The sequence below is a fragment of the Centrocercus urophasianus genome, unplaced genomic scaffold (genome assembly GCF_019232065.1).
Source record: "Centrocercus urophasianus isolate 14NV4802_14NV808 unplaced genomic scaffold, USGS_Curo_1.0 seq_7, whole genome shotgun sequence".
Taxonomy (NCBI): domain Eukaryota; kingdom Metazoa; phylum Chordata; class Aves; order Galliformes; family Phasianidae; genus Centrocercus; species Centrocercus urophasianus.
Window position 1 is genome coordinate 376,731 of NW_024885310.1, and position 11,112 is coordinate 387,842.

At 48.2% G+C, this 11,112-nt stretch overlaps 1 protein-coding gene across 1 annotated transcript in view; it reads right to left on the bottom strand.

Annotated features, from left to right (window-relative positions):
• LOC122170486 (SITS-binding protein-like) overlaps positions 1-4,705 on the bottom strand; it is a 12,023-nt gene extending 7,318 nt beyond the window's left edge. The window contains exons 1-6 of the mRNA XM_042837356.1: positions 4,247-4,705; positions 2,577-2,748; positions 1,607-1,802; positions 1,293-1,443; positions 546-740; positions 71-339 (exon numbers count right to left, since the gene is read on the bottom strand). Coding sequence (XP_042693290.1) covers positions 71-339; positions 546-740; positions 1,293-1,443; positions 1,607-1,802; positions 2,577-2,748; positions 4,247-4,705 — 1,442 coding nt within the window. The remainder of the gene's footprint in view (positions 1-70; positions 340-545; positions 741-1,292; positions 1,444-1,606; positions 1,803-2,576; positions 2,749-4,246) is intronic.
• Between the last annotated feature and the right edge of the window lie 6,407 nt (positions 4,706-11,112).

An 11,112-nucleotide genomic window follows, 5' to 3' on the forward strand; every position in this document is an offset into this window, starting at 1 on the left:
AAAAAAAAGAAGCAAAGAGACAGGAGAATCACCTTGATGCTTTCCTGAGCATCTTCTCATTACAACCCACCTGGCACCGACGCTGATGACAGTGGCATTCCCTAGTGTCACCAGTGCTGCTGCGAGCATCTCAGCGTATTGGTCACCAGCCAGCTCAGCAGGAGGGGACATAGCTTGCTCCAGGAAGGCATTACCCTCAGCTCCCTCAAAGATCATGTACTTGGCACCCAACTTGTGCCGTAGGCCCCGGGCACGGGACAAGTACCAGCTCAGTGCTGCCTCGTTGGTGATGTTCAGGCGGGCACAAAGCTGTCCCTTCCATGTTGTCAGCAACGGGATCTGCAGCAAATGGTGAGGAATATCAGTCAGACCCTTAAAACATCAAAAAAAAAATGTGGGATGCAAGGCTGGAGAGGGGCTGACACCACAGCTTGCATTGATGCAGTGCATAGAAGTGAAAAATTTTTCCCCACGGGGTTCCCAGTTGAATAGCAAACTGGTGGGTCATTAAAAATAAAACAAAATAGAGGTGCTGGGTACCATACCGAGCAGCCCCCATAGCGGGGCTGCAGGCTCAGCCAGTAGCCGGTCTCACCATCCCGCAGCAAGTGCAGGAAGAGTGGGGCAGCGATGCTGGCGTAGGGGGACAGAGTGATGGAGAGCCGCAGCGGGAAGATCATTGCTGGGTCCCAGACATGGGGTGTGCCATGCCTCTTCCTTCGCTCTACAGGCACGTGATCCTGAAGGGAGTTAAAAAGGAAAAATTTGTTTTGTGGAAATGGCAAAGCCATCGAGGTCAGCAGTACCATTTCTTGGAGTAAAACCCCAAACCAACCACAGGCCCAGTGAACCACTGTGGTTGGAAGGGACCTTAAAGATCATTGTACTCTAAGCCCCCTTCCATGGGGGCTAGACCTCACTAGGTTCTAATGTGCCTATTTTTTAACCTGTACAGGTCCCTCTGGATGGCATCCTTTCCTTCTATTCTACTGACCATTCCACTCATGTTCATGTCATCAGCAAACTTGCTGAGGGTACACTCAATCCCACTGTCTATGTTGTTGATAAAGACATCAAAGTGCAGTGGTCCCAAGACAGATTGTTGGGATTTCCCTTGGGGACACTACTCGTGACCATCCTCCACGGGTAAAACCCCAAACCAAGCTTTCCATCATTAAGAAAGGATGCTCAATAAATCTATCTCCCACCCAACCAAATGATTTGCATTTCAGAAGGATTTCAAATTATTCTGGGGGCATTCAACGCACAGGGGCTGGTGGGATGGGATGTACCATGGTGGCAAGTGCAGCAGTGCCATGCTCCCCCAGGGCCAGGACTCCCTCTTGCATGCGATGCCGCTTCAGTCTCCTGGCCAGCGACCTCAGACCCCGCTTAATTTTGGCAGCAGAACCCACTGGATCATCATACTGCCAGATAGGAGACCTGTGGGATGAAGAACACATGGAGTCTGCACCTTGGGCTAGCAAAGGACACAGCAAAAGAGTCACACAAAATTAAGTGGGTGAGAAAAAGCAGCAAAATGGAGATTTGTGATAATTTAAGCTTGGAAAGCAACCCAGTACCATAGGCAGAGGGAATGTCTTACCACAGCAGGGTTGTATCAGGCAATGCCCGTGTTGGCCCTGCCAGCTGGGTGCCCATGTGCCGGTGTGCAGTCGTGATGTTGGGGCTGATGCAGAGGACGTAGTGCAGGGGGCCTCCAGCTCCTCCCAGGCAGAAATGCCAATGGCTCTCCAGCGAGAGGACCAGGGACACATCAGGTGCCACTGTCACTGTCACTCCTTCGGGGTCAAAAGAGGGGAAAATAGTTGAGTATCTTTTCATCAGTGGCCATAGAGCAGCTCCAGTTAAGCAAGAAAACCCAACTCTCCATTTCTCCTTTATAGCCTCTTTTATTCATTTGGATGTGCTGCATTTCTGGCCTTTTCTCTCTGTATTCAGCTCATGCACTTGGGTTCTCTTTTCCTAAAATGATCAAATGCAGAGCAAATGATTTTGGATGGTATCTGAAGTTTGGCACGCTGTGGAACAATCCAAATATCCACCCAAGTTGACAATGGCAGCCTTATCCAATGGACAATGGCAGTCCACATCCAGAATCCTAAATGCATGCTCAGAACACAGCAATAGACACTGTACTGTGCCAAAATCCCCCTGGGGGGCTTTCTGGAATCACTGGCACAGGCTGCTGAGGAAAGTGGTGAAGTTACCATCCCTAGGAGTATTCTAGAACCATGAAGAGATGGCTCTGAGGGATATGATCAGTGGGTATAGTGGGGGTGTGTTGGGGTTGGACTTGAGGTTCTTAGAGGTCTTTTCTAACCTTCATGATCCTATGAGTTGTGAAAACAGCATTGGTTCAACATCTCAATTCTCCCATAAGGATTGGGATCCATCCCTTCAATCCTGCTGCCACTAGTTACTACTAGTTACTAGTTAGATTCTAAAATATTTAGTCTGTGGGATACAAATCCAGCTCTTTAATTGCTTTATAAATGCATGGATGGATGGAAAGACGCAGAGATTAAATCCATAGGAAATCAAACAGCAAATACCTGTTGATCCTAAGAAGTATCTCTCCAGCACAGGGCCGTACCCAGTGGGGTTTTTGCTGAAATCTCCACTGACAAAGGGCTGCTCAGGGCTCTCAGCACCGTTGAGGGGCCAGCGCTGGGCACAGAGGCTCGCACCTCCATACCATGAGACATTGACCATGGAGAAGCAATCCTGCAGCAGGAGAGATACATGCTCATGTCATAACCTCATCTTTTTCAGGAAGAACAACTCCAAACCCATAGACTTTGGGGTTTTACACTCAATTACTTTTTGCTTTCTGTGCATGACCTGCTAGAAGCTTTAAGCTTTTCCTACTTAGGCAGAAGAGTTGGGCTTTTAGGAAGAAAAATTAATGAAATTCTGCATAAGTGCTTTTGTAGGATGTGGGTTGATTAAAGGGATCAAATGTAGTGGGAAAGAAATTGCACCCAGTTTAAATCCAAACTTAAAGTTATAGACATTAAAGACCACAATCACAGAATCACAGAATCACAGAATTGTAGGGGTGGAAGGGACCTCCAGAGATCATCGAGTCCAACCTCCCAGACTCATTCCTTTGAAGAGGAATGTGGAAGACTGCTGTTCATCCATCCTACCCCCATTACATCTGAATACATCTGCATTCAACACGTCTGGGCAGGGGAACACAAACTCTAAGCCAAAAATTGTTTTAGTTATTAAAAAAAAAGAAAAAAAAGAAAAAAAGAAAAAAGAGAAAAAAGAGGAAAAAAAAAGAAAATTTCTGAAAAACGTGCTGTTGTGTGATGTCCAGTGCTTCAAAGCCTCTGAGAGTTTCCCTTCCCTGCCAAAGAGAGGGATCAGCAGGACTTAGCCAATCGTGTGACTTGGCACGTGGAGATGAGCTCCCAGAAATCTGGGGGAGGTTGGGGTGGGTGGAGGTGGTCTCCTTACATCCCATAGGGCCCCAACACTGCCCAAAGCCTACTGCTGCTGCGGGGGCAGCGGGAGGTTAAGCCTGACCAAGGGGTGGGGAGTGGAGATGTAAATTATTCAAGTGGAAATGCTGGAGGCCCAGAATAGCTGCACAGGGTGTCAGTTGAACCAGTTGCACCAGCTGGGTAGTGGGGGGGAGAAAAAAGTAAACTCACTCTTAACACTTAACTTTCCTCCAGATAATCTTCCAAAACATTTTTTGAAATTAAAATTGAGGGGAAAAAAAATAAATCTATTCTTGCTCATCCCCTTGAGCACCTATAAACTAACATTAATTAACAAAGTGGTTGCTCTCAGATAATGCCATCCATTGTCATGAAACTATGCCAAGAAACAATTTGGGGCTTTAAAGAATAGAAATACCCCATAGAGGGAAAAAATATCCCAAAGAAAATTCCCATACATTTTCATCCCAGCATTTTCATCCAGTGGCTGCGCCTGGGATTGGCAGGGACTCTCTTGGGCTGTTCCTTGTTTCTTCCGCCACTGTGTGCTCCAATTATTATTTATCTGGTCTCCATATAACCAGCCTGTGATTATTCATGAAGCACCGGGAGAAAGCAGCACTGTGGATACAGGGGGTGCACAGGGAATCAGAAATGGGATTTTCCACACCCACACCTTCCAACTCCTCGAGATAAAGTACAACCAGACTGCCAAATGCTGCATTTTGGCCCAAACCAGCTCATTTTGCCCCAAAGGAGCTCCCCATTACCTTCAGCACCACATCGGGGCGCAGCGGGGTCCAACGGACACTATAGCACTCGGTGCCAGGGGCTGGGGTGGGTTGGAGCGAGATGTGGAGCTCGGCCTCCTCCTCCCATGCATAGCAGAACTCTGTGCTGTCCTGCCAGCACCGATCCCGCGGTGGAGGTAGCTCTGAGGCTGGCACGCTACCCACTGTGATGGACACCAGTGGCCGTCCCATCGGCAGCGCCCGCAGGATCAGGGCACCATGGCGGCGATCCCACAGCATCCCACTTGCCTGGCCTCGCAGCATCCACTCCTCCAGGGGCTGCTCCAAGGCCTGCCAGGAGATGATGCCGATAGTCATGGCGAAGAAGACAGCCACGCCGAGGCAGCCCAAAGCACCTTTCCAGGGCTCTGTTAGCTCTCTGATGCCAGAAGTCCAAGCAGCTTCGGGGATGCGGCCAGTGGGGCGAGCGATGGGCATGGCGCACTGCTGCAGGATGCTCCGAGACGCTCCGCTTTCCTCTTGCTCTCCTTTCCCCTGCAACAGCACAAGAAGGAATTCCTCCTCCCCCACCCTCCACTGAAACCTTGGATTGCTCTGAAAGAATGCAAGGAGTTAAAATTCCAAGTGGGAAGGAAGGGCCCCTCGCAGCTTTTCTTGTGGAAGGGCTGCAAATTGCAAAGAGGTGCTGAAAAAGTCTTGCAGGGTGTTTGGAGTAGTGGGGTTGGGAAAGGTGACCCTGTAACGTGACACCAGCTTTCCATCCTCATTTCCCCTTGCTTGAAGAAGTATTTGGTGAATGCACAGTGCAAAGTCTGGCAGTGTTAGCTGAGCCCTTGCATGAGGATGGGGCATCCTGTGCTCAAAATGGGCACAGGGACATGGGTGGCAACAACCTTTTGGGGTGACACCAACTTACTCCCTTTGCCTGCCTCTCTCCACCCGCTCTGCTGCCTTTTGGGGTCAATAACACAGATTTCACTGCTCTGCTATTCCTGTTAGAGACCACATGCTACCTCCACCACATCCCTTTGTACCCCCCCCCTCCAGAAAGGCACAGCTGCATCTCTTACCTAAAAGATGCTGCAGCAGCACCCAAGCATAACCACCACCGACCTAGCGCCTCACCCTGAAATTTGGCTGTCGTGGCACAGGGTAGAGGCTCTTGATTCTCTTTCCAAGCAGAACTGTTCCTCCCAGTCCCGCAGCCACGTCAGAGACCTTTATAGCCCCAGCAATTTGATCCAAGCAAAGCCAGTGCGTTATCTAAGCTGGGATGGCTCACTGCCTCCCTCCCCAGGCCCCCACAGGTTTCTTACATTAGCAACAGAGCTGAGGAATTTTCTGATTTTTTTTTTTAAAGCATTGACTTATATGGAAATAACCATAAAATTTTGTTTCTTTGCTGTATTTTAACCAAGTTATTAAGGTGGCACTGGATAAGCCCTTATTATATATCTGTGAATCTACAGTGCAGTTGCCAAGCCTCCCCATTCTGCTGATTCTATGCTGATTTGGCTTTTATTATTATTATTTTGGAGATTTTCCCTCCTGTTTCTTATACTTTGGACATGCTCAAGGTTCAGAGAGCTACTTGCCCTTAAAGCACTCATCCTATGCCCTATGCACTCATCCCATCAGTCCCTACAGCTTATGGGCAAATAGGGAATAACTGGGATTTACAAACAATATTGCCCAGCTGAAAAAAAAAAAAAATCAAAGAGTTTCCCCATTTTGCATAAAGAAAAGAGAAAAGGGCAGTTGTGGCACAGAGCAACATAGTAACCCACCACATAATGGTAGTGGGTTGATGGTCGGACTGAATGGTCTTTCCCAATTTCCCAATGATTCTATGATTCTAAGAAATAACCCAACAACTCCAATGCCTTGACCCAAAGACAACAGCATTACTCACCCCAGGAAATTCTGCTCTTCAAGAGGTTCTCAGAATGGTCATTGAGAAAATCTTTTGTTGAAAATCTTTCGTTGTCACCTAAAAAGCGCTTGATGGGTTTTTCCCCAATGCGTGGCTCCAGAATTAATTTTTATTTCCACTATGGGCAATACCCAACACGGGAGGTGGGGAAAGCGTGTTGATTGTATGAGGAGAAGCATCTCCCAGCTGCTGACTCGGGCTCCTAAGCATGGAGAAAGGGTTGGATCCATGATGAAGAGGAGGGTGGCAAAGTAATGGAGATGGGTATCAAGTGCTGAGAGAAGAGGGCACAGTTCTCTCAGCTGGAGCTCACTGGGATTTCTGGGAGGAGCTGGAGACAACTAAGAGGAAAAAAAAAATAATCCATCAAAGTTGTGTGCTGAGAGCTGGTTAAAATACAGGGAAAAGCATAGAAAAATATCAACCCACCACATAACTCAGCCCATAGGACAGAGGCACAATGCTGCAAAATTTCAGAAAAGCAGCACAGCATCAACGATTCCTAGTTTCTTGGCACCCACAGGGCTGGGAGGGGGTCTGATGAAATCTTTGGCAGCAAGATGAGCTTGAGGAAAAGCTCTCTCACATGGCACACTGTTAAATCCCAGCAGCCACAGGACAGCAAAGGGCTCCAAGGGTGGATTAGAGGAATTGTGCACAACAAACCCAGGGGATGCTGCTAGCACAGTGGTAGCAACGCTCAGTGGCTGTACCCCAGTAAAATGCTGATGCTTGAGTTTATTTTAAAAAGCTTTTCTTAAAAAGCAGCTTTCCCTCCACACCACCCTGCTAGAGAATGTTTTGCCAACCCCAAGCATCCTGCCCACAGGGGCTTGGACTGAACCCTCTTCCCACTCTCCCATCAGCATCTTTAGGGTAGAAGCAATAATTTTGGGAAGTTTTCCCATTCATCCTAGGCTGTGGATGCCCTATCCCTGGACATGCTGAAGGCCAGGTTGGATGGGATCCTGGACAGCATGATCTGGTGGATGGTAGTCAGCCCACAGCAGGAGGAGTGACACTGGGTTATTCTCAAGATCCCTTCCAACCTAAGCAACTCAATGATCCTATTCCAAACTTAAGTGCACTCCAGATCCTGCAGACAGCTCAAAGCCCTACTTCTGTGTTTTTCTTTCTTAGCCCATCCCAAACATTTTTCTCACATTGCCAAGAAAAATCACTTATCCTTGACTGCTTGCATGAGAAAAAAAAAAAACAACAATATTTTGGGCAGTTCACCTGGTTTCCATCCAGCCAACCCACCCTGCTGCATGATCTTACATGGCTTCCAGTCTCCTCCCCAAAACAGAGCCACTTTTCCCCACTTCCACAGATTTAAAAAGGGGTTTGCACTTCCTTAGGGGGAAGTGGCAGTGGGGCCGAGCACATGAAGCCATGCTCTGCTCATCCCATTGCTTGTCACCAAACTTGCACAGACTCAAAAGCATGCAACAGTGTGTGGCAATAGTAAGAAGACACCAAAACAATGCAAAATCACCCATTTTCTCTTTTCCTTTGGGGCTTTCCCAAGGTTCTGGTTGACAGAGGTCTTGAGGGATTTGCTTTGCAAACCCTTGGAGCATGGAGGGAACACAGTTCCCATTGCTGCTGATGCCCATAGATTGCATACAGCATCCTTTTTAAAAACTCTGTTGTTATGCTCCAGGCTGGAAAAACAAGAGAACTGTGGGACTCTGCCCATAGGTCCCAGGACCAGCCCTTAGCATCAATATTTTCACACAGCCCCAAAGCTCCAAGCGATGACAGCCATAGCTTCTCAGCAACACTCCCAGTCCACACTAGCAATGATGGGTTATTCTTTTTATTGTTTTTCTTTAAAAATATAGAGAGAGAGAATTTGGGGCTTGCCAGGGACAAAAGAACGATGGGAGCAGCAGAGCGTCTCCAGGACTTGGCTTCTCTCCCTGATGTTCCCTAGCAGGGAGAACACATCACCCACTACTGGAGTGCCTACAACCCAAACTCTGCTTTTTTTAACCCCCCAGAAAAACTATACACAATGCATAGGGATGAGCACAAGGAAGATGCCCAAAGCTGGACTGTTCAGCTGTACTCATCCTCCTGACCTCAGCTCAGTACCTATCATTTGCTATCCTAACCTGTCCAGAATGCCCCAAAAGTCAGACACAGGCAGATGCAACCTGATGCTCTATATGGGTTTTTCCTTTTGCTTTTCTTCCCCTTGCAGTTCCCAGACTTTCCTTGCAGTGACAGCAAAAGCCTTCAGCTGCACTGAGCATCTCTCTGCCTTCGGAGAACGTTAGCAGAGCTGATGAACAGTTTAAAGAGAATCAAGAAGTGAAGGAAGCAAAGAGTGATATAGTTTATCTGATGGCTGAAAACCCCTATCCTCAGCCCCAGATTTCTCCCCTGGAAAGCAGTCCTGACTTTCCCCGAGCTCTCCAGCAACACAGCAGCTATTTATAATGGCAATAAACCAAGCAGCAGGACCCACATGGAGGATGTGGGCATATAAATAGCAGCAGCATTTGGAAACAACTGCTCTGGACTATTGTCTCACTTTTATTTTTAATTTATTTATTTTAACCCCTTTGCACTGGAGAGAAACCATCCCTCCTGCACCCCAAACCACTCTCCCTCCTGCACCCCAAACCACTGCATCCAAATCTCCCAAACCAGAGCACCCAAAACCCCCAAACTGAACCTTGTAAAGCCTGGAAACTTGGAAAATCCGAATCTCAAGCAGCTCTGTTAGCTCTGAGCAGAAATCAAAGCAATCCTTTAGAGGTGCTGCATTTATTCCAGGTGCCTGAAGGGGCCACCACCAGCTTCACGCTCCCCATTATCTCTGGGATACAGTTTGGAGATGCAGTGGTGCAACAAAACTCTTTTCCAAGTAAAGCCATAGATACACTTCTGAAAGACCTCGAAAGAATAAATCCAAGCCTTCTGTTTATTTCATTTATTTAGCACAAGGTTGATGACAAATAGTGAGCAGCAAAAGGAAAGAAAGCAGCTTCTCCACCATGGGACCCCCTGTAGAAAACAGCCTTTCCACACCCACGTAAGCACAGCTTCATCTTTCTGACCACAGCTCCTCACACGAGGAGCACAATAAGAGGAGCAGGTACCATAAGGATCCAGAGTAGGGATGCAGAACACACCTTGCTCAACCCAAGCGCAATGTAGGGTAATTAAATAAGACGTACCAATCGTTGCATCTTGCTTTTTCAGGAGGCATTTCAGAAAGCACAAAGGGATCACTGCAGGACAGCTTGGGCGATGCTTTTGGTGAATGGGAGGGAAAGGAGCATTTACAAAGAGCGCTTTCATTTAATTCACCTCTTCCAAGCTTCCCAGAAATCTGGTAAGCAGATTTGCAGCTTACGCGCTCACAAAGTTGAATCGCTGCCCTGTAAATGCCTTTTGGGTGATTAGACCCAAGCTCTTCAGCTTCTGGCTGTGGGGCCCAGCCATCAGGTTCCCATCCCAGCCCTGACATCAGGCTGGAAGGACTGACAGGCCCCAGGTGCACTTGTCCCCAGAAAGCTGACATTTTCCAGCAGAACAGGAAAGCATGGGATAATTTGCCCAGAGCGTCTGCATGGGACACCCCAGCTCCATTCATCCCTGTTTTCTCCCTTGTGCTATTAAACAGCCCTAAAGTCTGCCACTAACATGGCTTGAAGTCTTCCTCCCTGAGCCTCCAGAGTGTGAAGAACACGCTCCAAGGAAAGCATGAGACCTTCTTCTTCTTCCCAGTACCCAAGCCTCTGCAAATGGATTTAGGATCTATGGGGTTGCCCTACTGAAATCTTCCCAAGAACACCTTCAACCCTCAGGTCCCCATGGAGAGGACCGTCCCATGGAGAGGCCACCCTCCCAACACTGCACCAAAGGGGGGAAACTCCTCCAAGACCGACCAGAATCTTCAGCAGGAGCTCATTGGGTTCTTATGAGGAGCCCCTCAAGACTTTCAGCAATTAGCCCTAACAAGCCCCCACTGGCCTCTCAGAGCAGTTGAATAAATGAGGTTTCTTGCTAATTATAGCAGGCCAAACAGCCTCTTGGTCTTCACAAAGAGACTGACTTGCAAGCACTAAGTGCACTGAGGCTTTGGCCAAACACTCTGCCTGGATTCCTGGCAACATAGTGATGCACTGGGGTCAGCTCGGGACAGCGATCCCTGTTGTGCTCTGCTCCCAGGGGAAGCACATGCATGCTGGTCCCTGCTTTCCACAAGCTGCCCCTCTCCTGTTCCTTATTTTGAGTAATTCATACTGAAAAATGTGGATTTATGCTGTTCCTGGCTTTGCACACAGGCTCAGGGCAAGACTCAAGCATGTGTTCAGCATCCTGGCTCGGTTTGGGTGCAGACTCCATTGCTTGGGGTCAGTGATTGAGAAAAAATCCCAGTTCTTGATTCCCCATAGCCAGCTTCCCCCAAGGATTTAAGATCCAAATTTTGTTCTCAAGGTAGGCAGGTGTCTGGCCACAAACAGTTCCCAGAGGTGTTTCCCACTGCTGCTGCTTTGGAGATAATTCAGATGTTGAGAAGGAGCTAAGGAAGCACGGAGGAAGGCAGAGCTGAGTTAAACCACAGATGAGGAAGCACTTGGTTAAGCACCAGCAACCACAGCCCATCTTCGGGGCTACGAGGGGTCAGGGGTGTCCATGTGGGCAGGAAAGGGATGGAGCATGAGTTGTATCCTCAGGCTGTGAATCCTGGGTGTTCATCTCTGCCAGCTTCTTCCTTTTTGCACCACCAAAGGGGGAGCACACAAAAAGGTGGAGTAAAAGCAACAGGAGACACCAACCCCCAATTCAAAGGATTATTCCCCACCCATGTTCTCCCTAAAAGTGATATACCTGTTTTAGCATGGTACAACGATCTCTTCCCCACTCCTGTGGGAACATCCAGGCAAGAGAGCATCACACACAGGTGCTAATTCAGCTTTTATTGGCACAG